We start from the raw sequence: 26,626 nt of genomic DNA, 5'->3' as shown, positions 1-26,626 counted from the left end.
ACTAGAAAAAGCTGGAGTTTAATAAAATCTTTTATCAAATGATAGAACTGGAGCTTTTGGTAAACTTTTTCACTAAAAGCTGGAGTTTTTGATAAAGTTTTAAGATATCTCCAAATATTTGTTGTCTGGGAAATAAAATGGTTCGAACTTTTGCCGCTGTGAATACGTAACCGTTCGCTCGTGCGCATGTGTCACCTTGGAGCAAGGTGACCACTGCCTTCCCAATTAATAGCGCACATCATTCGCTTTCGGCGAGCCGCCTCGTGCCAGTCGGGTGTGCGTTATCGCTGCAGCTTGTTGTATCACAAGTAACCGAGCCGATTAAATTGAGCCGTCATGTCAATGCCAAACAGCGATCACGAGAAGAGGAAGCAGATATCAGTGCGCGGCATCGTCGATGTCGAAAATGTCGCAAACTTTAAGAAGACCTTTAACAGACACCTTCACTATACCCTGGTGAAGGACCGCAACGTCGCCACGAGCCGCGATTATTACTTCGCCCTCGCTCACAGCGTCAAGGACAATCTCGTGTCACGATGGATTCGCACCCAGCAGCACTATTACGAGAAAGATCCCAAGGTACCTCACTTGACTCTCGCATAATCACTAAAGTCCGACCGAAGCAATCTTTCTTAATTTCGGCCAAAACCGAAACCGAAAACTGAAACTTTCATGGGAATCTTAAAAAGGCTATATATGTATACGTGCGCACATATATTATACGTATACGTGCGCACATATACTATACGGGGTGTTTCCTAAGTAAGTACAAAAAATTGAAGGCAATATTCCTTGGCTTATTTTAGGAAGAAAAAGTCCTATGAATATGAACATATGTCCTAAACTGCTTCGTTTTCAAAATAGTCAAAAATTTTTAGAGGCGCCTGTAGTGCATCTAAAAATGTTTTATCGGTACTGGAATATATGGTTCTTAATACTATACCCATAGAGCACAAAATGTTTTTAAAATATTTTTAAAATATTTTTTAGGAAGATTAAAATAATTCACAAAAATATTTTTTGAATGTTTCTATGTCCGCCAGATCATGTCAGAAAAATATTTTCAAAAATATTTTTATAAGATTGCAAATAAATATATTTAATAATATTTGTAAAATCTTTTAGAAATATTACTTCAAAAAATAAAATATGTTTAACCCAATAAGTAATAATTGTGTTTCATGTTTGAAAGATTTTTTTAATATCTGTAAAGTATAGGTACATCTTTTTTTTTATATATTTGAAAAATATACATATCTATCTTGTGAATGTCATGATTTTGCTTCGCCAGAGACCTGCTTATATTAGCCCTCAACTGAAATTTACTTACGAGTTAGTCTTACCATTATGCGCCGCCTAGCAGCGTCGTTCCAAACTAGCACGGAAAGATGCGCTATCATGCATCTTTTAATTAAGAATATTTCATAATATTTCAAAAATATTTGAAAAAAGATTTTAGAACCAATAATAGATTTAAAATATTTTTAAATATTTTGGAACAAGATTATAAAACAATAAATATGTTGATTTAAATTAATATTTCAAAAATATATTTCAAATATTTAAGAAAATATTTCCTGGGTGATAAAGAAGAACATTTTTATAAATATTTTTAAAAGATTCTCAAAATATTCTTAAAAATGTTATCACAAAAGGTTTTTTAACTTTTTTAAAATATTCCTAAAACCATTTTAAAATATTTCTTGCAATATTTTTATAGAAATATTCAAAAATATTTTTTGAAAACATTTTGTGCTGTATGGGTATGTACGCACACCAAATTTGAACAAATTATCTCTAAGCATTTTCCAGATTTTCGAAATTTTCATGTTCTTTCTCTCAACTTTGACACTCTGTATTTTAAAGAACGAAGCAGTTTAGGACACATGTTTATAGGACCTTTTCTTCCTAAAATAATTCAAGGAATATTCCCTTAGTGTACTTACTTAGGAAACACCCTGTATACTTTTTCTTTATAAATATCATAATTTAATTATTAAAACAATAATTACACATATTATCACAATCCTACTATTACAATCTTATCATTACAATCCGTAATATAATGCTATATACTATCCGTAGTATCACAATCATTATTTCAATATTAACAAAATTTTTAAACATAAAATAAAAATATTTTTTAAACAAGTCTTTGGAAAATCTGTAGAAAATAAACAGTTTTGTCGCTGAAACTCGCTTTCAATTTCAGCCGAAACCGAAACCCAACCAAAATTTCGATTTTTGGCCGAAACTAGCCGAAACCGAAACTGATACCGAATTTTCAGTCGAACTAATAACACTGTTCAACAAAAAAAAAACACAAGAACAAAACTAGTCGTACTACTTTTCAGTAGTTTTTTGGATGCTGAATACGATCCCGTTTACCAAATTGCTCTATCACGTAATAATTTTGAAAAATTTGTAATTAAAGTTGCAAAATTACCTATTTTAGTATATTTTAGCATATAACTTATACGGTATGTGACGTGTTGGAGAAGTTTAATTACAATCAAAATTAAGTATGTTATTAGGATTTTCAGCCTATAAAAAGAAAATTTATTGTGTCAATTATAGTTAAAAAGATATCGATGATTAACGTAGAGGCTATTGCGTCAAAGTTGCGACCATTAAGGATCTATTGAAATATTTTTAAATTATATTATTCAAACTTGAGGGTTTTTCAGGTCGCTGAAAACTAATCTGATGTCAAAGTTAATAAATTAAAAACAGAACCAATGGCGGATATCAAAAGTAAAAATTCGGCCATTATTAATTTTGATATCCGCCATATTAGTTCTGTCATTCTTAATTTATCAACTTTGACATCAGATTAGTTTTCAGCGACCTGAAAAACCCTTAAGTTTAAATAACATAATTAAAGAATATTTTATAGATCCTTAACCCTCGGTTTATCTTTTTTCGAACACATCTGTCACGTGGTCAATATGACTCCAACCAATTTTCAAGCAGCAGCTGTTCAAAAACTAACAGTTTAAGTGAATCTCAAAAAATTCTAGAATTAAGTTTAAACATTGTAGAATGTATTCTCATTATAAAAAATTAACTTTTTTAGTGGCATCATGTTAAGAAAAACCTTAAAAAATATGTAAATTCTGAAAAAAAACAAAATCTTAACTTTTATTTTTAAATTCTTATTCTTAAGGTGTTACTTAAAAAAAAAAAGTCAGGTTACTTTGACCCCGTGTGACAATCGAGAGTTAATGGTCGTAACTTTGATGCAATAGGCTCTACGTTAATCATCAATATCTCTTTAACCATAATTGACATAACAAATTCCTTTTAAAGACTAAAAATTCTAACAACATACTTATATATATATATATATATATATATATATATATATATATATATATATATATAAAATTGCTACATATATAATTAAATTTCTCCAACACGTCACATATCGTATAAGTTACAATATGCCAAAATACGCTAAAACAGCCCATTTTTGCAATTTTTAACTGCAAATTTCTCAAAATTGTAACGTGATAGAGCAATTTGGCAAAATTTGGTTAGTTTCGTTCTTGTGTTAAAAAAAGTAATTTTTTGTTGAATGGTGTAATCACATCTTCAAATTGGTACGGTTCCGGCGAATTTGTATTTCGTTGCAATAATCGTACGACAATCGATCTCTAAAGATTTACTATCTCTCTCTGTTTTTACATCTTCACAATTCGACGATTAACATAAGATTTTTTGCGTTTAATAGTCAAAAATTAAAAATTCGGAGAATTAGTATTATTCAATATTCGTCCAATGGAATATAATACCTAAAATTGTGTTTATTCTGCAATTTTTATTTGTTGAAATTATCAGGTAACTTATATACAAAATAAAAAAGATAACATCTAAATCTATATTTTTTTCTGAAACAATTTATTTAGGATCCAAGAATAGCTGGCTTATATGGATCTCAAATAACCTTGGAGATTCGATATTGTTTGCTGCATTTTGCATATCTCAGAAATATTTCGCAACATAGGCGAATGAGAAGTCGTTATAGTTCATAAGTCGACCACAGTTCATTAAGAAAACAAATCGGAGCACGCAGCAAAAAATTACACCGGATAATGCGATTATGCGACTTATCAATAATGCGGTAGTGTTACGCATGATCTTCTTATCCGCATATATGTATTGAATTTTTATAAGAATTCAGATAAGACTGTGTCTTGCATAATAAAGATATAATAATGACTTTGAGTACATACATGCGTATGTATAAAATATACATTTTTCGATGACCTTATTTTAACCTTTGTACACAATATGATTAATCAATCGATATGAGGGATGTAAATGTGTATAGGTATAAGAAAAGACGCGGTTTACAACACGCAATTGCAGACTTCTTTTTTATGTCCATCTCATTTTATGCAAAAAAATGTTAAAAGTACATGCATAAAGTATTTATTTTATATTACGTCGAGATATACGAGAATCAAATATAAAATATCTTATTTCTCAAACTATTAATTTTTAAAATAAATTTAATATTTTTATATATACAATGATTAAGAAAATTATATAAAAGGATCATATTATTGCTCAAAAGTTGATGGCAGTATTGACATAAAAAAGTGTGCTACAAAAATTTATTTTATATATCGTGCGGATTTTTCCCCTAAAACTGTAAAACTTTTATTTGAAACATTTTTCTCAAAAACAAGGAACAATTGTGAAATAATCGAGACGACGTATATTAACCTTTATTGCACAAACTTTTTTTGTACATATATTTTTCTAAATTTTAATATATAGAAGTTTTTGGGGTCGTTGATTGCAAATCTTAAATCGAAATTTAAGAAATCAAAGTTGCAGATCCAATATAGCGGCCATATTTAACAATTATGATTTATACATAACTAAAATTTTATACGTGATGGTCTTTCAGGCTTTTAATTTCAAATCTGCAGTCAGAATTTAAAAGTTCAAAATAGCAGATATCCAATATCGAAGAAATCTTTGCTATTTTTTAAGGATCGAGGAAAAAGTCTCGTTCTTGGCATAATCAAGAAGTAATGACGACAAGGAATCTCAAATATAAATATTCACTGCAAATGTAAAGTTTCAGCTAAATAAGTAATTTGTAAAATTTTTTAGTTATTTTGATCGCCATATTGGATCTGCTATTTTAAATTTTGAAATTATGAGCAGATTAAACATTGACCCCAAAAACATTAAGATTTTCAGGTTTATTACTTTTTCTTTTCAGCTGGATTTTTTAAAAGTAAAACCAATTTTGACTAATGTTTTGACGTACTACTCCATCAAGAACCGCGGTTTTTTGTAGCTTGTTTTGTTGATTACTAAACCCTTTACCCCCAAACCAATTATGGAATCCATAAAAACATGGAAAAACTGCGTAAAGACAGGTGTTCCATATATAAGACTATTGTAGATATATATGAGTATATATGGGTAGGTATTGTGTGTGAAGTTGTTTTCGTAAGAAAATATAAATTGAAGTAAATGTTGTTTAATGTTCTTTATTCTGTTTAAAGCTTTTACAAAAAGTGCTTAAAAATTCCTACATAGACCTCAATACACTTTCGCTCACAAATTAATAAATTGTTTCAAACTTTTTGAAAAATATATATTTGGAGTTTCGTGGATGACATCGACAGCATTAAGTGTCAGTTGCCATGGTTGTTCTGAATCGTGGAAGAATATTTTTGTAAAGCATACAGAATAAAGAACATTAAACAATTAACATTTACTTCAATTTATATTATTTTACAAAAGCAACTTCAATACCCTATAACTCTGAAACATTTAGATTCGGACATATATGTTTATTAGACATTTTCGACTTGTTTTCATGTACTAAAGCCGCTGTGCCAGTTTTGGCACTGAGTGGCAGGGACACCCTGTATATGTATATGTATACATCTACATATGTATATGTCGCAGCCTTTTTGCAAAATCAGCTTTTTTGCAATAAGGCTAGTCTGTTTGCAAAACGGCGGTACACGTTTGCGCATATTTATTGGCGCACAGTTTGTCAATTTTCTTTTACTTGAAAGTACATCACATGTAGGCGGGGGTGGGGCTCTGTCGCAGACGGAGTCCCTCCCCACATAAAGAAACTAATCTAATTCCAAACCTATTTCTAAAAACTTGAAATTAAAAATCAGCCTGAGAACGATTGAGAAACGATCTATCTTTCGCAAAAAGGCCGTCATTTTGCAAACAGGCTAGCCTTATTGCAAAAAGACTGATTTCGCAAAAAAGCTGCGACATATACACTTGGAAAAAATCTATTTCAAATTGCTAGAAATTTGTCTGTTAAAATTGTAGTCGCGCGCATGTGAGTTATGGAAACTTTTTATATAATTATATAACGTCGCATATTTATTATTATTCAAAAAGAAAGACAGAGGCAATAATAATAAAATTTCCCCCAATTAGTGCTCGTTTTGCATAAGATGTAGACATAGCTTGTCGTACACAGCGAAATATGGCATATTCTATTTCGAGAAACATTTTCTCACTATATGAACGTGATGTAGTTGCATCATTTTAACTTCACGTTTGTGCATATTTTGTCTGTTACATAAGTGCTAGTATTGTACTGACGCGTATTGTTATGTACAATTACATTTTTATTAATAGGCATTTAGTGCTATTATATTAAAAAGATAATTGCTAACAATTTAATTTAAATGTTACAAGAATAAAACACTATTTTATAATTTTTTTCTATAAAATCTACAAAAATTTTTAATAAAATAATGTATTGATCATTGTTTTGTAGATTATATTATCATGTGTAATTATATTTTTTGAGCAAAGTAAACAAGTTACTTAATTTATATAGATTAATAACTTAATTGATGAACTTAATGATGTATACTTTTACTATTAGGTGTACAAACATACAATTACGATTTTTTATGAAATTTAATGTTTATTGACGAAACATACTGATATAGTTCAATCATGAAGATAATTTCCATTATTTTTCAGTACTTTCCTCCACCTTTCAGGCAAGTTGTAGATTTCGGCTCGATAAAAAACTAATATCTTTACTTGCGACGAATTCATTAAACCATTTTCTCATTTCTTCGACATTTCTAAATCCTAACAAAAAGTCTTCACAAAAGAAAAAAAAACGCTAAGTACAATAACAAAACAAAAAGTATATGTGTTGACTTTGAAAGTATCAGTTGTTTTAAAAATTAATTTTGCCCCAAAATAGACATGAGATCAATCCTACAATTAACCAAGTATATAATTGTGTATATTAAATGTTGCTGTCAGAATGTTACAATTTTTCTGATACTTTCTATACATTAAGTAAAAAGTATATTTATCTCTCTCATTTACACTTTGTTATGTCAATTCGTTGGTTCTCTGCATGTACATATTTGAAACACAATATCCAATCGAAACACAATATCGTTCCATAAAGTATCTTACAAAAATATTTTTATATTTTAATTAGTAAATTTTAATAATTAACATTATACATATATGTATTATTGGTTTTAATAATAAACACTGAAATATGCAGGTGAGAAATTGCGGAAAAACTAACTGTTATGTATGAAAGTATTAAAGGACATATTTCCCGTAAGTCGGCGCTACGCATTGTTGTAGCGCTTTCGATAGACACGGAGCGGAAGCGTGCGTGGCGCGTGATTCGGCTCTGCTCGTGTGATTCGGCTCTGCTCCGGTATTTCAGAACCGAGTTACACGTGAAACGAAACACATCGTTCCTTAGACTCCGTAAAGCTATACGGGTATTCCGCGGACTCTGTACGCGAACTCTGATTCTATTGTACTCTTCTATCTATCATTAAGTAAATATATTACACTAATATTGAGACTCAAAAACTTGGCGTGCCCTGAATGTACACACATACACGCACAACTTACATATACTAACACAATTAAGAATTTAATTGACTATACTGGCAATGATTATAATCGTGGTAACGATTATAATCGTCGTGACAAATCGTCACCGAGTTTCGACCAAGGATTCTGGTCATTCTAAAGTTGATGTAATTTTAGATGCTTATAATATAAGCATCTTAATTAAATAATTAAATTTATTGCAAAAAATATTACCTCAGCCAGGGTTCGAACCTGAAACCTCCTTCATTCCGTGACGGGTGTCGTACCAATTCGACCACTGAGGCATGTGGTAATATTTAAATAAATTACAACAACTTTAGAATGACCAGAATCCTTGGTCGAAACTCGGTAACAATTTGTCACGACGATTATAATCGTTACCACCATTATAATCATTGCCAGTATAGTCAATTAAATTCTTAACTGTGTTAATTATTATTGACTGACGAAGTAAATGTTACTTCAATCATCTTTATTTCACTCCCCTTCCGGGGTTGGAAAGGCGTTTTTTTCAGGAAAAACGTTCCCAAAAACCTTTACAATTATACATTCAGTCATTAATCACATACATTTCATATGGCGTTTTCCAGGGACGTACCCAACCCTTACATATATACTCGCGACCCAATTATACATTCATTATACCCATGACCCAAGCGACTTAACATCATATTTCCACATCTCTCTGCCTCCTTCCTTCCTGGCGGGCATCTTCGCTTTTGTCCGGCTCTCCCCCACCTTGCGTTCGGCGCCTTCCTTCCTTCTTTCACTGTCCTTACTTACTTTTTTTCCTATCATCCTCCTCCTCGTCCGACTCCATCAACAGATTCTCCTCCATCTTTTTCGTAATCTCGTCCTCCTCAGTCCTCTACCATCTCCCGCCTTCCTCCTCTCTCCTTTCTTTTCTCCTTTCTTTCTCCTCTCTTTCTCTTACCCTCGTCTCCACAGATTTATCCTCGTCCATTTTCACCCTCAATCTATTTCCTTCCTTTCTCCTTGCCTCCAAAACCTTCCACTTATCCTCCTCGCTTCCCATCCTTACTAACATCGTCATCCATTCTCCTGTCTGTCCTATCACACTTACCTCTTTTACCTCCACTTTCACCTTTAATCCATCCGTAAACAGTTCCTTCACCTTCTCCCAATTTGATTTCTCTCCTCCCCATCTCTCTTTCTCAATCCTTATTATCACATTCTTCCTTCTCTTCTCGTTGTCGCTCTTTTCAAACTCCTCCGCCCACCATTTCCTCTTACTAGTCTTACCCTTACTCTCTTCACTATCATTCCTCTTCCTTTTGCCCCCGCTCTGTTCCATCCTGTCCACCTTTCTTTTCAATCTCTCTACCTCCTCCTTCATCTCCTCCTCTCTTCTTTTACATTCCTCCTTAACTTCCTTTATCATCTTCCATACTTTCTCTTCCACTATCTTTTCCACCGCCTCCTTCTCTATTATTATCTTCCCTTTCATCTTTCTTTGGTTATTTGTAACATGCACATATAATTACTTTTCTCTCCCTTACTCTGCTTTCTCTCCCGCCCCCTCTCTTTCTCTCTGACCTATCACGCTTATCTCTTTCACCTCTACCTTTACCTTTGATCCTTCCGCAAACGATTCTTTCAATAATCACCGCTTACCTTTCTACTACCGTTCTCTCCGTCTCACAGTTTGTCCGCTCTACTACCACCACGTGCGTTTCTTACATGTTCACCTCGCTCTATCGATCCCTTCCTTCGATCTCTCGATCTCGCTGCTTATCCATCGACACACGTTGCGAAGACGCGTGTTGCGCATCCGCCTTAGTTCCTTCTGCCGCTCTCGCCTCTTGTGCCATCTCCTCCGTCGCCAAAGCTCACCGTCAACTTAACCTCTCTCTCGGGCCTCCTCATCTCCAACAGATTTCCGCCGTCCAGCTATATTTTCCACTTCGTCTCCATTTACTCCACCTCCTTTCGGCTTTCTTCACGCCTACCTTGCTTCCTCCACCTTCCCTCTCCCCTATATCACCTTTTTCCGATACTCTTTTCCTCCCTTTCCACGCTCCACCTGTTTCCCCGCCGAGGACCACGGGGGATCTCAAGTAAATGTTACTTATTCGGTTTGAATATACACCTTTGACTGAAAATCGGTGTTTCCATCTTATTATTGTTTGTCATCTTAATACATGTTATTGCGATAAATTTTACCACGTACATGCCTCAGTGGTCGAATTGGTACGACACCCGTCACGGAATGAGGGAGGTTTCAGGTTCGAACCCTGGCTGAGGTAATATTTTTGCAATAAATTTAATTATTTAATTAAGATGCTTATATTATAAGCATCTAAAATTACATCAACTTTAGAATGACCAGAATCCTTGGTCGAAACTCGGTGACGATTTGTCACGACGATTATAATCGTTACCACGATTATAATCATTGCCAGTATAGTCAATTAAATTCTTAATTGTGTTAATTATTGACTGGCGAAGTAAATGTTACTTATTCGGTTTACATATACTAACCTTTTGAATGAGAAGAGCACAGAGAAAAAGGTTAAACCCAGACACACAGCACAAAGATGTTTAAAAGATGACTAAAAGATGACAAATTTTCGGTACATACGTCTTTTCGTTAGAGCTTAAAATCGACTAAAAGATGACTTATGTCCCATTAAATGTCGTCTTATAGCGAAAACTTATAAGATGACTAAAAGACATCCGATATTAGACATCTTTTAGCCGTCTTTCAAAATCATATTGTGAACATGTTTTCGTTCTTTATATAAATTTGGTTTATAAATGAAAGGTTTATGTTAATAAAACTTAAAGTTATAATTTTAAAAAACATTTTATTGCAACGAAAGAACATTTTATTTCAATGAGTATTCCACCGAGGGTTAGAATCGGGTCACAGTCGAGTCAGAGTCGGGTTAGAGTCAGGTTGGTTTATCTGTTTCCACCAGATCAGAGTTACACCAAGGTTGCGGAAAGATTGAACGTAACCAACTGTGCAAAATATCAGCTGTATACAACAGTAGCCTGATATTAAGATTATGCGATTAAAAGTATCATAAAATATTATGGATCTGAGAACGATAATGTTAATTTTACGGTACCAAGTAATATGCAGAAATTAATATACAGAAATTATTTTTTATTTCAAGATCGGCGACGAAAATCAGCACAAAGGTTGTTATCCCGTTGGCAACACTACAGTAACCTTAACTCGACTCTTGTCGTTTCCACCCATCGACATATAGTATGGACTGCGCTCAGGTATAGAAATATATGATCGGTGACTCACACCGGTAGAAGAAAAGAGGTAGCGACTGGTAGAGGTCAATCTGTCTCTTTCTATCCAATAGTATGTAGACAAAGAGGGAACGAGGTAGAGGTCAACTCTACCGGACACTTTTTGAAGGCTTTCATGTAGGGATCGCGTAGTCTATACTATATGTCGATGTTTCCACCAAACCTCATTTGGACCTTACCTTAAAATTTTGTTGGGTAGGGTTCACAGATTCAAGTTTGGTGTTTCCACCGTAAGAGCGCTCACTCCAATTCGACTTTGTCTGACCCGACTCTGACCCGACTCTGACCCGATTCTAAAGCCAAATCTACAATGTGTTCTTTGCTTCCTGTTTTCTGCTCAGGGGATCCTAGAGTCACGGCAATTACCGACATTTCAGTTGGACCAATTTTCTTCGAATTGGCTTTACAGAATGGAAAACCCATTTACATGTTTAAAGTACGTACAGAAATCATGTGCGGGATAGTAAATTTAAGACTAAAAACTTAAGAAAAATATATTTTCACAACACCTCCACGGAAAGTTCGACTTTCCATGCCTGTAGAGAGGGGCGAAAGCGGCCAATTTCACGCCAGGGCGGCATAGCGGGCGGAAAGTAACCACTTTCCTCCCTAGGGAGGAAAGTAAGCCCTGGCTTGAAATTGACCACTCTCGCCTCTCTCTAGGCATGGAAGTCGAACTTTCCGTAAAGGTATTGTGAAAAATATCGTGTGCACCTCGGGGCGAAAGGTTTTTCAGAAAAACGCTACTTTCGCCCCTTGGTGCACAATATACTATTAATACTAGTTGATGTTGCACCTTTTGTACTTAGAGCTGTCACTTCAAGGAAACGTTCGCTCATATACAAATTATATAGCTTACGTGTACAAATCGAAAATATCCCGCACCTCGGACTAGATCAAAGAACAGCGTGGCACCATTGAAACTAAGATTGAAAATCCAATAAGAAAGATTTTTCATCCAACTGATTTTATGCATATACACACATGCAATGTACATGGCGTTGCAATCTGACAAGGGCAAATATATCGCAAATATCTCGTTAGATAAGGACATATAGGCCGGAACATAGAAAACGGTCAAAATTATCGACCCCGTCGGAGTTCGGCCGTCACTCCAGGATCCCCTTAACCTCTTTCCCATACAGCACAAAATATTTTCAAAAAATATTTCTACTTATTTCTATAAAAATATTGCAAGAAACATTTTAAAATGGTTTTAAGAATATTTTAAAATGGTTTAAAAACCTTTTGTGATAACATTTTTAAGAATTTTTTAAGAATCTTTTAAAAATATCTTTAAAAATGTTCTTTATCACCCAGACAATATTTTCTTAAATATTTGAAATGTATTTTTGAAATATTAATTCAAATCTACATATTTATTGTTTTATAATCTTGTTCCGAAATATTTAAAAAATATTGTAATTTATTATTGGTTCTATAATTTTTTTTCAAATATTTTTGAAATATGAAATATTATGAAATATTCTTAATTAAGAAAGATGCATGGTAGCGCATTTTTCCGTGCTAGTTCGCAACGACGCCGCTAAACGGCGCATAATGGTAAGACTAACTCGTAAGTAAATTTTAGTTAGGGGCTAATATGAGCAAACCTCCGGCGAAGAGCAAAATCATGACATTCGCAAGACATATCTTTGTTAGCAATACAACGCAAGGCTCACCTAAAACTGCTGCGATGATATAGCTAGATATACAAAATAATATTTTCTAAAGTAAGATGTAAAGATGTATATTTTTTAAATATTAAAAAAATCTTTCAAACGTGATGATTTGCAACAATTATTGCTGATTGGGTTAAACATATTTTATTTTTTAAAGCAATATTTCTAAAAGATTTCACAAATATTATTGAATATATTTATTTGCAATCTTTTAAAGATATTTTTAAAAATATTTTTCTGACATGATCTGGCGGACATAGAAACATTCTAAAAATATTTTTGTGAATTATTTTAATTTTCCTAAAAAATATTTTAAAAATATTTTAAAAATATTTTGTGCTGTATGGGTTGCGACTATCGCAATTTCGTCGCGTAACGCGATGTTTTTTGTTCTCTGTCGCCAAGATAAAAATTGACGAACTTCAGAAGAGACAAGAAACATCACGTTATACGCGATGGAATTGCGAAATACGAGATAATCGTAAAGAGGTTATAAGAGCAGAAAACAGGAAGCAAAGAGCACATTGTAGATTTGGCTTAACCCTTGATGGAAACATACTCAATATAGTCACTTTTATACAGATTGCACGGACAATAACACGTACATCACATGAATCAACCCATGTTATAACATATATTTTACACAATAAACTCTAATCTTAAAATAAACACCTCCACATGATACAGCGTCACGATTAAAAGCGAGATCGCAAAGAAATTTGCTTAGCGTCAATTTGCGACCTCCGCTCCGTTGAAAAATTTTAGCTTATGTTCAGCAAAGAAAGCAGATCAGTGAGCGCTTTATGATTTGGAGTATTCTTTTAGACCTTTGATAGATCCAGAAGAACGTATAATATATACTAATCAGGAACAATAACCACAACACTCACTGAGCTGCTTTCTCTGCTGAACGCTACCATAATTTTTCAACGCTCCAAAGCCTAAGTCGATCCTTTTAGGTTAGGTGGCTATTCCATAATTTGCGCATGTGCATTAGAAAAAGAGTCATGTAAGACATCTTTTAGACGACTTTTCGTTCAGTTAAACGGTTGACTTTTTGTGAAGTCGGAAAGACGTCTTTTAGACATTTTTTTGTCTAGCCGAAAAGATAACTATAAAAAGATATCTTTTCGTCATCTTTTAGACATCTTTTCGTCATCTTTTAGTTTTATGTGCTGTCTGGGAAGTTAACATTAAAATTGATATAAAACTTTGCTCACTAAATACCAGAATTTATAGTGAAGGTTAATGTATTCATTTGAGCCTTTCTATTGAGCCTTCTAATTTAGTGTTCTACAAACAAATTTTCTACAGGTATTGTAATTTGATTTTCAAGCCTTTCCCTACTTCAGAATTCACACACACACACACACATAGAGTCCTTCCTTACATACATATATCAAATTAAACAATATACACGTAATCTTTCTTTTATCATGGATTCTATATAGAAAAGTCGAGAGGAAAGTCTGAACCATCTTACAAACAATTTATTAATATAAAGAAAGCATTAAAAGGAATTAAGGTAGACTCTTTTTGAATAAATTCAGAATTTTTAGCAATAATAAAAAGTTTAATCTGATTGTACTATTTACAAAAATTAATTTATGTATTATTTACATTAAAAATATCAGATAATTGAAATTGTCGAATCAGTTAAAATTATAGATTACTAAAATAATTTTTAAACATTTTCCTAAATAAAATGTTTCTTTTACATTATGTTATATATTTTTTACATTTTTACTCATATATTTATATTATATTTTTATATTTTTACTCATGTTTGGAAGAAGACAGTTATTGTTGAAATAATTTTGTGAAGTTATGAGATAGGTAATTGAAAGTTATGTATAGTCTCTTACAACAAGCGAAGAATCTTCAATTTTAAGATTCAATTTTTTTCGAAAATTTTGTGATAGTTTTGTATAAGAGAATCTTTTGATTTCTTATACACGACTGGCTTAGCTTTCTTCGTAAAATTAATTGATCTTTAGAGACAGAGATACGATGGCGGAATTTACGAGTTATAATCAGTCAGTTAGTCGGCCTTGAAGAGTATACTGAAGAGATTCAAGTCTAAATAGTTCTGCTGTCGCATTTTTAAATTAATCGCCTGTTTGAATTTATGACGTCACATTGGCACAACATAACATTATCAAAGTCAAATAGAAAATTTCTATTTTATTACAAATTTTGCTTTTTTTTTTCAGAGAGTGTATTATTTATCTTTGGAATTTTATATGGGAAGATCATTGCAAAATACGATGATTAATTTAGGGATACAAGGGGCATGCGACGAAGCTATGTACCAGGCAAGTGTATTTTACTTAATAAAATAAATTTATTATAGAAAAATATGTCGAATATAATGAAAAACTTTTATAATATAATTAATCATTTTTAACATTTTTCTAAAAGAAACTTTAAATAATACTTGAAAGTATCCTATCTCGATGTGTCAAATATAAAATTATAGTACACATAAATTTTTGTAACTTTTTTGGATATTTTATTCTAATATTATGATATAGTTCGAGTTCTTAGCATTTTATTAAAATGCAGGGAAATCATTTTTTGCGTTTGAAAAAGTGATCTTTTTACATAGAATAATTTTTCGCCATTTTTTTCATCTTTGTTTAGAAAACAGTCGACTCTTAATCATCTTATATAATTGTGATTGCGAATTTATTGTGTAAATGTACCCATTTCTCGTAGATGGGTTTGGATATAGAAGAATTGGAAGAACTCGAGGAAGATGCTGGACTCGGTAACGGAGGACTAGGTCGTCTAGCAGCCTGCTTTTTGGACAGCATGGCCACGTTAGGTTTAGCCGCTTACGGATACGGTATACGTTACGAATACGGTATATTCGCACAAAAGATAAAGAACGGCGAGCAAATAGAGGAGCCTGACGATTGGCTTAGATATGGCAATCCCTGGGAGAAAGCTCGGCCAGAATTTATGCTGCCGGTGAACTTTTACGGTCACGTGATTGATACCCCTGAGGGCAAGAAATGGGTGAATACGCAGGTAATAGATTATTTTAATGTATGATACTTTGCACTCAGAATGTATATTGCTGAATGTCGCTTTCACTATATATCACAACCAATTTGGACTGTCTCTATTTTTTAAAGAAATGCGGAGGCAATTTTCGAACAATTTAATAGAAAATTTAATTTAGAAATCTTGCAAGAGAAAATGTATGACGGAATTATGTGCACCAATGTCAAATCGTTCTCGTTTCAATAGAATTTTAATTAAAAGTTGGTATACAAAAGCGAATTAAGTTAGAAAGAAAATAATGAGCTTTCATGATGTTTTGGTAGAGAAAAAATTATCTCTAAATGTAGAAAAGCTACGATTAAAAGAATGATTTTAAAACACTTCGTATAAATGATCCGTAAATAATAGTTATGCTATTTTATGTAATATTGGTTGTTACAGGTCATTTTTGCTATGCCCTATGACAGTCCAATCCCTGGCTACAAAAACAATGTTGTCAATACATTAAGACTGTGGTCCGCAAAGTCGCCCACAGAATTTAATTTGAAGTTCTGTAAGTATCAAACCGATAAGTTTCCGCGTATGACAGCAGTTTTTCCATATATCGTTGACTCTTTCAGTTAACGACGGTGACTATATACAGGCTGTGATTGATCGTACTTTGGCGGAAAATATCTCCAGAGTTCTTTATCCTAACGATAATTTCTTCGAGGGCAAAGAGCTTAGGTTGAAGCAGGAATACTTTATGGTAGCTGCCACTCTGCAAGACATCATCCGAAGATACAAGTCTAGCAAATTCGGCTCAAGGGAGCATCATAGAACAGATTTCACAGCTTTCCCCGATAAAGTAGCTATTCAACTCAATGATACGCATCCCTCGCTAGCTATTCCTGAACTGATGAGAATTCTCATCGATGTTGAAAAACTTTCTTGGGAGGAGGTACGTTTATTATATAGAAGTTGTCTATGCACAGAAAAAAGATATTTCAAGAAAACATTGTTAAATTAAGAAAACAAATTTTTTTAAGCATAATTTTATTATATATATAAATGAATTTCTAATAAAATAATCTTTGACTTACAATTAGTGATATAAAAATTTTTGAAAAAATGTGGTGGCGTTATTTTAAAAAAAATTTTTTTAATATAAATTTTTTTTTATTATTTTAAAGTACTTTTAAAACTACTTAACTTTTATTTTAAATAAATTTTTTCTATTTTTTATAGTTTCGAGCGATATTCACTCCGATAATAAAAAAAAATAATTTTTTTTAAAGGGGTGTTTTATTCTCTAAACGCGATTGGGCACGTATAAAAAAATACATGTTCCTTATTTTGATTTACAATATTCAGAATACAACATATTAAAAGCTCCATCAAAATTGGAGAAAAACATTTCTGTGAAATTTCTTGCAAGAAAAAGTGATGAGAAAAAAAATATTTTTACACAGGATGGATAGATAGATAAAAATAATGTGCTTTATATTTTATATCAAGGTATCTTAGAATATGAATTATTTCATAAACTAGTAATTTTTTTAAGTTTATTAGTTTTATTATACTTTTATATGCAGAATATCAAGAGGCACTGATTTATGTAAAAAAATTTATATGTAAAATTAATTTATATTTTATTCTATTCTATTTAAGAAAAATGAAAGTAACTTTGATATAACATTGAGTCAAAATCAAATTAAAATCATTATTAGCGTTTCTCGAAATCAAACAACTTTTGGTTTGAAATATTTTTTCTTCAGTTCTCTTAGTTTACGGATTATTTTATTTGAAATATTAAATGCTTTCAAAGATTATAATTATTTTTTGTTTTGAATATTTACAACGATTTGAGATTATCGTCGAGCATCCGATGTAATTTGGTATGTTTTGAATCCATTACTATAGATGACAGAATTTTTTGGAGATTTCCGACTTTTATCTAATTATAAATTCAATAGTACACCCCCCCTTGACGTTATTGACAGAATGAATGACATCGTTGACAGAATGTCGTTATTACACGCATAAACACTCGAAACAAATATCTCAACTTTTAGGCTTGGGACATTACGATACGTACTTGCGGCTATACAAACCACACGGTTCTTCCTGAAGCGTTAGAGAGATGGCCCACCAGTATGCTGGAGAGCATTCTTCCGAGACATTTGCAGATCATTTATGAAATCAATCACCTGCATCTTCAAAACGTCGCGGCCAAATGGCCCGGCAATGTGGATCGCATTCGTCGAATGTCTTTGATAGAAGAGGAAGGTGAGAAGAGGGTCAACATGGCTCATCTGTCGATCGTCGGTAGTCATGCCGTAAACGGAGTTGCTCGCATCCATTCAGAAATTATCAAAGACAGTGTGTATGTAGAGTTCTCTTTGTAAGAGCTAACAATGCTTGGAAAAAATTGATGGAATATTTAATTTCATTTACCTTTCGTTAGCTTCCGAGACTTTTACGAACTGACGCCAGAAAAATTTCAAAACAAGACGAATGGTATTACACCAAGAAGATGGCTGCTGCTCTGTAATCCAAATCTATCTGATATAATCGAGGAAGTAAGTACTCAATATGGAGTATTATTTCAATAACCACGATTTTTGTTGTATATAATGTATATTTTGTGTGGTTTTTTCTATAATTCATAGAAAATCGGTAGTGAATGGACAGTTCATCTGGAGCAGTTAGAGCAATTGAAGAAATGGGCGAAGGATCCAGTGTTCCAGCGTAATGTTGTTAAAGTCAAACAGGAAAACAAATTGCGATTAGCCCAAATATTAGAGAAGGAATATGGTGTTCGGGTTAATTCAGCATCTATCTTTGATATCCAGGTCAGAATGCAGGCAACGAAAAGAGCACATAATGTTTCGGGGAATCCCCTTTTCATTCATTAAATTCTTTGACCGATTTCTCCTTTAATAAAAACCGATTGATCCTTTGATAAAAATATCAAAATATTATCTTTAAGTAATTAATAATTGAAAATGAGAAATGTTTGACAAATTAAGTTTTAAGAGAGAATTCTCTCTTAATTATAGAAAATTCTTTCTTAATTATAGAGAATTCTTTCTTAAGATAGAAGATAAAGTTATAATTTTTAGTTATATAATTTCAATTGGACTTTAATATAATTTATGAGATTTTTATTACGCATATATAAAATGTTAAAAATTTTGTAAATGCTACAAATCTTGAAATTTCTGTTAAAGAAAAATCAGTCAAAGACCGTAATAAAGTCAAAAAGATACCGGATGATTTTTTTCAACTGCCTTATATAATACGTAATTTCACATTACGGCTATGGAAAATATGCGGTGATATATTCATAACACGAAAAAAGGTTCAAGGTTCGAAATTAAATGATACAGCATTAAATTGTTACGTTTTGTTGACAGGTGAAGCGCATACATGAGTACAAACGACAATTGTTGAATTGCTTACACGTTATCACTTTATACAATCGAATAAAAAGGAATCCGTCTGCTCATTTTGTTCCGAGAACTGTGATGATAGGCGGTAAAGCGGCACCAGGCTATCACCTGGCGAAGAAAATTATCAAGCTCATCTGCAGCGTCGCTAATGTGGTCAATAATGATCCGATCATTGGGGATAAGCTTAAGTTGATCTTCCTTGAAAATTATCGTGTGACTTTGGCTGAAAAGATCATACCGGCCGCAGATTTGAGCGAGCAAATTTCGACTGCTGGCACCGAGGCGTCTGGCACTGGTAACATGAAATTTATGGTCAGTAATATATTTGGTAACGAAATAAAATTGAGACTGCGTACTTGCCTAAATGCCTGGCAAAATAATTTCAATAAGTAATCTCAAACTTATTTGACAAATGTGTGTGTAAAATCATAAATAATTTTAATTATTTCCTGTCATCTCGTTTAATTTATTTTTCACATGACGTTTGATTGCAGTTACAATTATTTTTGTCGTAAAATTGGGTTTATCCAGACAATGAAACTTTGCATTATTCTTATAGTTGAACGGTGCGTTGACCATTGGCACCTTGGACGGGGCAAATGTAGAGATGGCGGAGGAGATGGGTAATGACAACATCTTCATTTTCGGCATGACAGTGGAGGAAGTGGAAGCTCTGAAAAGTAAAAGCTATAATGCGTACGATTACTATACTAAGCTGCCGGAAGCCAAACAATGTATCGATCAAATCCAAGGAGGATTCTTCAGCCCAAACAATCCCGATGAATTCCGAGATATCGCTGACGTATTGCTTAAGTGGGATAGGTTCCTACTCTTGGCCGATTACGAGAGCTATATAAATATGCAGGATTATGTCAGCAAAGTCTATCAGGTACTCAACCAATTAACTTTCGCATAAACTTTTATTTATAAAAAACTAACAAAAAAAGATTTACATTATTTTATACAGAAACAAGGATAGCAAATTATTTTAAAAGGTTGTGGAAAAACTTTATTCGAACAATGACGTTTCTTTATGGAGAATAATAGGATATACATTTTAATTATAAATGCTAAAAAATTAAGAAAATATTTTTTTAATATAAACATTTTTTCTTTATTTTGCATCTCTTTCTACAATGCGAGGAGACCAATAATTTTTTTATATCTTTGTTATGCAATCGTGATTCCTTACATTATCATTTTTTAATTTAGTGATGTAGAAAATTGAAGATTTTGAAAACTGTTGCAATGTTTTTCAAGTGGACATAACATACATTCAAAATCTATAAAAAGATATATGTATAGTTTATTTAAAGAAAACCTTCTATTTTCAATTGGGAATGAAGTAAAAGAGAGGAACACATTAACAATTTCATAACATATAAAATTACTTTAAATATAAAATTGTATATGGGGTATTCCATGGGATCTCAACTTTTTTTTTCACTCACATTCACCGATTTCTTTTGTTTTGCAGTATGTTATTGTACTAAATGATAGGTTTCTTCTCAATTTTTTTCAGAATTTTATGGACGTTATTTCAGTAGATATCAACAGTTGAATTTTGAGTTTTTTTCAGGAATTGATATTTTCGGAAATTTTTAACTCAAAAGTTCTTCTATGTAAAAAAAATTTGTATACATGAAAAATGTTGGATTTTTCTTGTACTTTGAGATGGTAATTTTCATTTTTTACCATATTAATTTTTAGTACTTTTTTTCATGAAAAACGAATAAAAAATTAATTATCTCAGAAGTGCCATGCTCAATTGAGCTAGTTTTTTTTCTTTAAATACATTCAGTCGTGTGTAATAACGTGTTAAAATTTCAAAATGCCAGGACTAATAGAAAAAAGATATGATTTTTTTCTTATGAATTTTTCACATAAATTTTTTTCAACTCGACTACTTCCCGGCAAAAAAAAAAGAATTGAACTTTTGAGGTTTCAGATTAGAACAGTACATGAATTATCTTTTTGATGGAAATGGAATTCTAAGTACATTTTTCAATTTTTTCGAAATCCCTGAAGAATAAGTCAATTTCTAGAATCCGAAAATAAAAATTGCTAATTCTGAAATTTAATTTTTTCCACTTATTTTTAATATTCGTCTTTGATTGAATTTGTATCAATTCTATTTATCAAATTAACTCTGAATTCGGTTAAATGCTTTTTAGATAACTTAATAAAATTAGCAATTTTTATTTTCGGATTCTAGAAATTGACTTATTCTTCAGGGATTTCGAAAAAATTGAAAAATGTACTTAGAATTCCATTTCCATCAAAAAGATAATTCATATACTGTTCTAATCTGAAACCTCAAAAGTTTAATTCTTTTTTTTTGCCGGGAAGTAGTCGAGTTGAAAAAAATTTATGTGAAAAATTCATAAGAAAAAAATCATATCTTTTTTTCTATTAGTCCTGACATTTTGAAATTTTAACACGTTATTACACACGACTGAATGTATTTAAAGAAAAAAAACTAGCTCAATTGAGCATGGCACTTCTGAGATAATTAATTTTTTATTCGTTTTTCATGAAAAAAAGTACTAAAAATTAATATGGTAAAAAATGAAAATTACCATCTCAAAGTACAAGAAAAATCCAACATTTTTCATGTATACAAATTTTTTTTACATAGAAGAACTTTTGAGTTAAAAATTTCCGAAAATATCACACACACAATTCTTGAAAAAAAACTCAAAATTCAACTGTTGATATCTACTGAAATAACGTCCATAAAATTCTGAAAAAAATTGAGAAGGAACCTATCATTTAGTACATTAACATACTGCAAAACAAAAGAAATCGGTGAATGTGAGTGAAAAAAAAGTTGAGATCCCATGGAATACCCCATATATATAATAGATGTTATAAATTATCTGGATCTATTAAATATGTCGATATACAAAGTGAGCTTGAATGACATTATTGTCCAAGTCACGATCCTGAGTAATCTTCAAAAGGTTACAAAGGTACTTATTCATACAGGCGCCACCCGATAAAAACAGTACGTGAAATCCACGTTATTGCTACGTGGATCAGCATCGTGGAATCCACGTGGACATTCGAGTGGACAATCCGCTCAAGAACGGTACTGTAGTCCACGTGGATGAGATCATCGATTTGACGTGAAATCCACGAGCTTTCTCTCTGAATTTCTTGGAGTGGAATCTCACTCCAAAAGAGTGAGATTTCACTCCTAGGAATAATGAAAATACTGCCAGTCTAATTGGAGTGAAATTTCACTTTTCGAAAAAGTGAGTTATTCATTCTTTACTTGGAGTGATTCTTCAACTCTGAAAAGAGTGACATGTTTCACTGAATAATTATTCACCCGACATAAAAAAAATTATTTATTTCGTAATTTTATTACTATTTTTTAACTAAATTTGTTTCTTAAGATGCAGTCTATGATTATAAATATTTTCTCGTATTTGAAAAACACACTTACCTTGGTGGGATTCGAACTCGGGACCTCTGCATCGTGAGCCAACTGCCTTACGTGGTAGACTACTTCTTAATTTGATGTAAGCGTTATATATAGTCTACATATGTCATAACCAGCGCAAATATATAATTTTTCAAAAATCATCTTAAGAAACAAATTCAGTTTAAAAAGAGTAATAAAATTTTGAATTGGATATATGATATAATATTTCTTAATGTCGGGTGAATGTCAGAAACCAGTGCCGGCTTATTATGAAATTTTGTGTTCGTAAATATATTTATGAAAAAAATATATTTATAAGGTTGAAACATTCTTATCAAATCCTTACAAGGGCCTCACTAGACAAAAATAAGGAAACCTTTCTTATGGCATCCCTAATAAATAATGATCGGGACCTCATCCGGTTAGCGCATAAACGCAGTATAATAATACTTTCATTAATTATAATCTTTATATCACTTTGATTAATTATAATCTTTAATAGAAATTACGTGGATGCAGATTTATCCACAAACTATCCACATGGATGCAACGTTTTTTTTCATCACTACATCGAAGTCTTTTATCCTCGAAATATCAATAAAAATTCCCTGTACATATTTCTTAATAGATATATCCACAGAGAATCTACATTGATATTTCGGAGATAATAGACTTCGATGTAGTGATGAGAAAAGAACGTTTGTGGATAGTTTGGATAGTTTGTGGATAAATTTGCATCCACGTAGTCCACGTAAATTACGTGGATTCGACGTGGATGTAACGTGACTGTTTTTATCGGGCACTTCCAATTAGAATCAGCTCCAATGGCCTCCATCTTGACATATATTGTTGAGATAATTCTAGTTTTACTTTGTATACAATTTATTACATTCATTACATAATGGTTCCACATGAGTTTCCAACTTTCCACGCGAAGCAAGAATCGCTCCATATCGTCTGGTGCTTGTAGTGCGAAACTAGATCTATCATTGTATAGCTCGCGTGGAAAGTTGGAAACCTATGTGGAGCCATTTAATGTTAAGAATAATCGTTGTATCTTTAGAAGACAATTGGAAGTAGTGCCCACATAATGAATAAGTACATTACAAATTTTGTCAGGTTTTTTAATATCAAAATTTTATTCTGAAAAATCGCCCCAGTACGTAATCATTTGCTAATTGTTTCAGGACGAGAGCAAGTGGGTAGAAATGACTATTCATAACATAGCATCGTCGGGGAAATTCTCATCAGATCGTACAATCGCAGAGTACGCGCGTGAGATTTGGGGCGTTGAACCGAACTGGCAGAAACTTCCAGATCCGCACGACCCTCGTGATATTTAAGCAAATCTCGCCATGACTATTCTTTTTTTTTTTTCAAGGCGTTCCGATACTCGTCCGTTTCTTTTCGTGATTAATAGTGTCCTCCCATCGATAACATTTAGGATAACCATTCAGAATGATCACACTTGCACAAAAGAGTAGAAATTATTATACGCAAAGATATACGTTGTGATTATCTTTTACAGTGTTCTATGAATATTTGTTTACAAATATGAAGGCCTAAATGTGGCGCAAGTTGCATATATCCTTTCATGAGTAGCCTTTTCACAACGATAATATAGTACAATGCTACTTTGATTATTAGAGTACTATATTCTCTTTTCTTTTTTCTTGTAGGATTTAAGAGAATAATTTTATTATTTGATGTACCATCTGTAAATTAACGTAGCATTTGTTCAAATTATCATAAACGATGAGTAAAAAAATTTATGAATTAAAATTGGAGATTGGATGTGCTTAGATGACACATGGCACGCCGTGTTATGATACTCATATGGATTCTAGATATCATATAAATCAAATATAGAATTTCAATTAAATTATATGTAGATAGAATTTTTATTGACAAATTGAGCTATATTATATAACGATTCTTTATTCACGTAATGAACGAAGGTAAGTAAAAAGGCCATTCAATGAAAGGATTAAAAAATAATACGCTACAAATTTTCCTGCAACATGTCTTCCGTGCAATTACACGAGTATCTATTTTGAATATCAAATCGTCTAGTCCTAATTGTGTTCGATATATTTTCCCACTGTGCGTAATTTATACAAAAGCAATTTATAAAAATGCTGTTTCAAACGTAATAGATTCTTAATCTCAATACGAAAAAATATTTGACAAAAAACGTAAAGAAATTTAATGAATCACATAACTGTCTTATCTTTAAATGTTAATGAGACAGAGAGAAAGAAAGAGAAAGAGAGAGAGAGAAAGAAATATGTTTTCATTCTCTACTTTACCAGGAGATTATCTGCACACTAATTACGTCGTGGCATAGTGTTTATAAGTGGCACTTATATAATGTTTAAATAATATATATTATGAAGAACATTGTAATTTGTTGAAAATAAATTTATGGTGAATATTTTTGAATACGTTGTTTTTTTAGAAAATAATCGAAAGAAAAAATAGTTTTCTTTGTGATAAATTTTTAAAGCTTTTTTTCATTGTTGCATTTAATTGATAAAGGAGGGGGTGTAAAAGTGGCCGTTTTGTGCCCCGATGGGAAACCTGTGAAATATTTTTTTCCACCTTATTTAAGGTTGAAATAAGAAGGAAATAATGGTCATTTACCCAGGAAACCACGGGAAATATTTTAAAATCTATAATAAATGTGTTTAAAATGTCTGTTAAAGTAACTGTGTTTGAGCGGTTTAATAAAAGGTGAAACGTTTTAAAACAAGCACTACATTTCCATTTAATGAATTTTGCATCATGAAATTGTATATAATATTTTTATTACATTTAAATATATATTTTTTATTACATACATATATATATATTTTTATACTTTCTGTATATACACATATATGCAGTCACATAACATTCATCTTATTTCTGTTCTGTTTCTTTACTAACTACGTCAACCATTTATGAAAAATATTCAGATATATTTGAAAGATTACGAGATTTAGTGTTCAGAATCTGATTCAGATGAACCATCATAATCATTTTCAAAATAATTATTTAAATATATCTGAATATTTTTCATAAATGGTTGACGTAGTTAGTAAAGAAACAGAACAGAAATAAGATGAATGTTATGTGACTGCATATATGTGTATATACAGAAAGTATAAAAAAATATATATATGTATGTAATAAAAAATATATATTTAAATGTAATAAAAATATTATATACAATTTCATGATGCAAAATTTATTAAATGGAAATGTAGTGCTTGTTTTAAAACGTTTCACCTTTTATTAAACCGCTCAAACACAGTTACTTTAACAGACGTTTTAAACACATTTATTATAGATTTTAAAATATTTCCCGTGGTTTCCTGGGTAAATGACCATTATTTCCTTCTTATTTCAACCTTAAATAAGGTGGAAAAAAATGTTTCACAGGTTTCCCATCGGGGCACAAAACGGCCACTTTTACACCCCCTCCTTTAATATTAACTTAAATTCAACAATTTATAGTACGATTTGAGGCGGCAGTGTGGTCTAGTGGTAGAGCGCCAGACTCGTAATCTGAGAAACCAGGTTCGAGTCCACTTGAGCACGTAAACATGGAATTTATTTCCGAAAGCTGCGCCCTCCATGCGAGAAAGACTTGTGCGGAGCAAACTGGGCTCCGTCTTTCGGAAAGAGACGTTCTGCCGTTGGTCCAAAGGGTTAAGTGAGAGGAGAAGGGTAGTGATGGATGAGAATTGTAACCCTAAGGGGATCGATTAAAACTTTCATTTATAGTACGATTTGAAAAATGTGAAACTTTAGGAATACAATTTTTTTGGTAATTATGTAGTATAGGGGACCACCCTCCGATGACCTTGACCTTGACATATGTTGTCAAGATCACCCTTCTGAGTGATCTT

The 26,626-nt window shown here is 32.1% G+C and overlaps 1 protein-coding gene across 2 annotated transcripts; it reads left to right on the top strand.

Moving 5' to 3' along the window:
• The first annotated feature begins 228 nt into the window (after positions 1–228).
• Positions 229–25,167, top strand: Glyp (glycogen phosphorylase). 2 transcript variants are annotated; one of them, XM_071714656.1, is made up of 11 exons: positions 229–579; positions 15,074–15,175; positions 15,579–15,893; positions 16,311–16,422; positions 16,490–16,809; positions 17,924–18,234; positions 18,316–18,430; positions 18,521–18,703; positions 19,268–19,615; positions 19,863–20,192; positions 23,921–25,167. In XM_071714656.1, exons 1-11 carry the CDS (start codon positions 337–339, stop codon positions 24,074–24,076), a joined length of 2,535 nt encoding a protein of 844 aa, XP_071570757.1. In that variant the 5' UTR covers positions 229–336; the 3' UTR covers positions 24,077–25,167. The 2 variants fall into 2 exon arrangements, with proteins under 2 accessions (XP_071570757.1, XP_071570758.1); XM_071714657.1 differs by lacking the exon at positions 229–579 and adding an exon at positions 9,938–10,151.
• The last annotated feature ends 1,459 nt before the right edge of the window (positions 25,168–26,626 follow it).

The sequence above is a fragment of the Temnothorax nylanderi genome, unplaced genomic scaffold (assembly GCF_030848795.1).
Source record: "Temnothorax nylanderi isolate EJ_2023f unplaced genomic scaffold, tnyl_v1.0 TNYL_tig0144_pilon, whole genome shotgun sequence".
Lineage (NCBI taxonomy): Eukaryota > Metazoa > Arthropoda > Insecta > Hymenoptera > Formicidae > Temnothorax > Temnothorax nylanderi.
This window is presented reverse-complemented; position numbering and strand designations above follow the sequence as displayed.

What these genes read in the sequence shown, in the direction of transcription:
- Glyp (XM_071714656.1), top strand. Translation starts at nt 337, where the DNA reads ATGTCAATGCCAAACAGCGATCACGAGAAGAGGAAGCAGATATCAGTG. An exon ending in TATCTGATATAATCGAGGAA is followed by an intron (nt 18,431 to 18,520) that starts GTAAGTACTCAA and finishes TATAATTCATAG; the next exon opens with AAAATCGGTAGTGAATGGAC. An exon ending in ATGTCAGCAAAGTCTATCAG is followed by an intron (nt 20,193 to 23,920) that starts GTACTCAACCAA and finishes TAATTGTTTCAG; the next exon opens with GACGAGAGCAAGTGGGTAGA.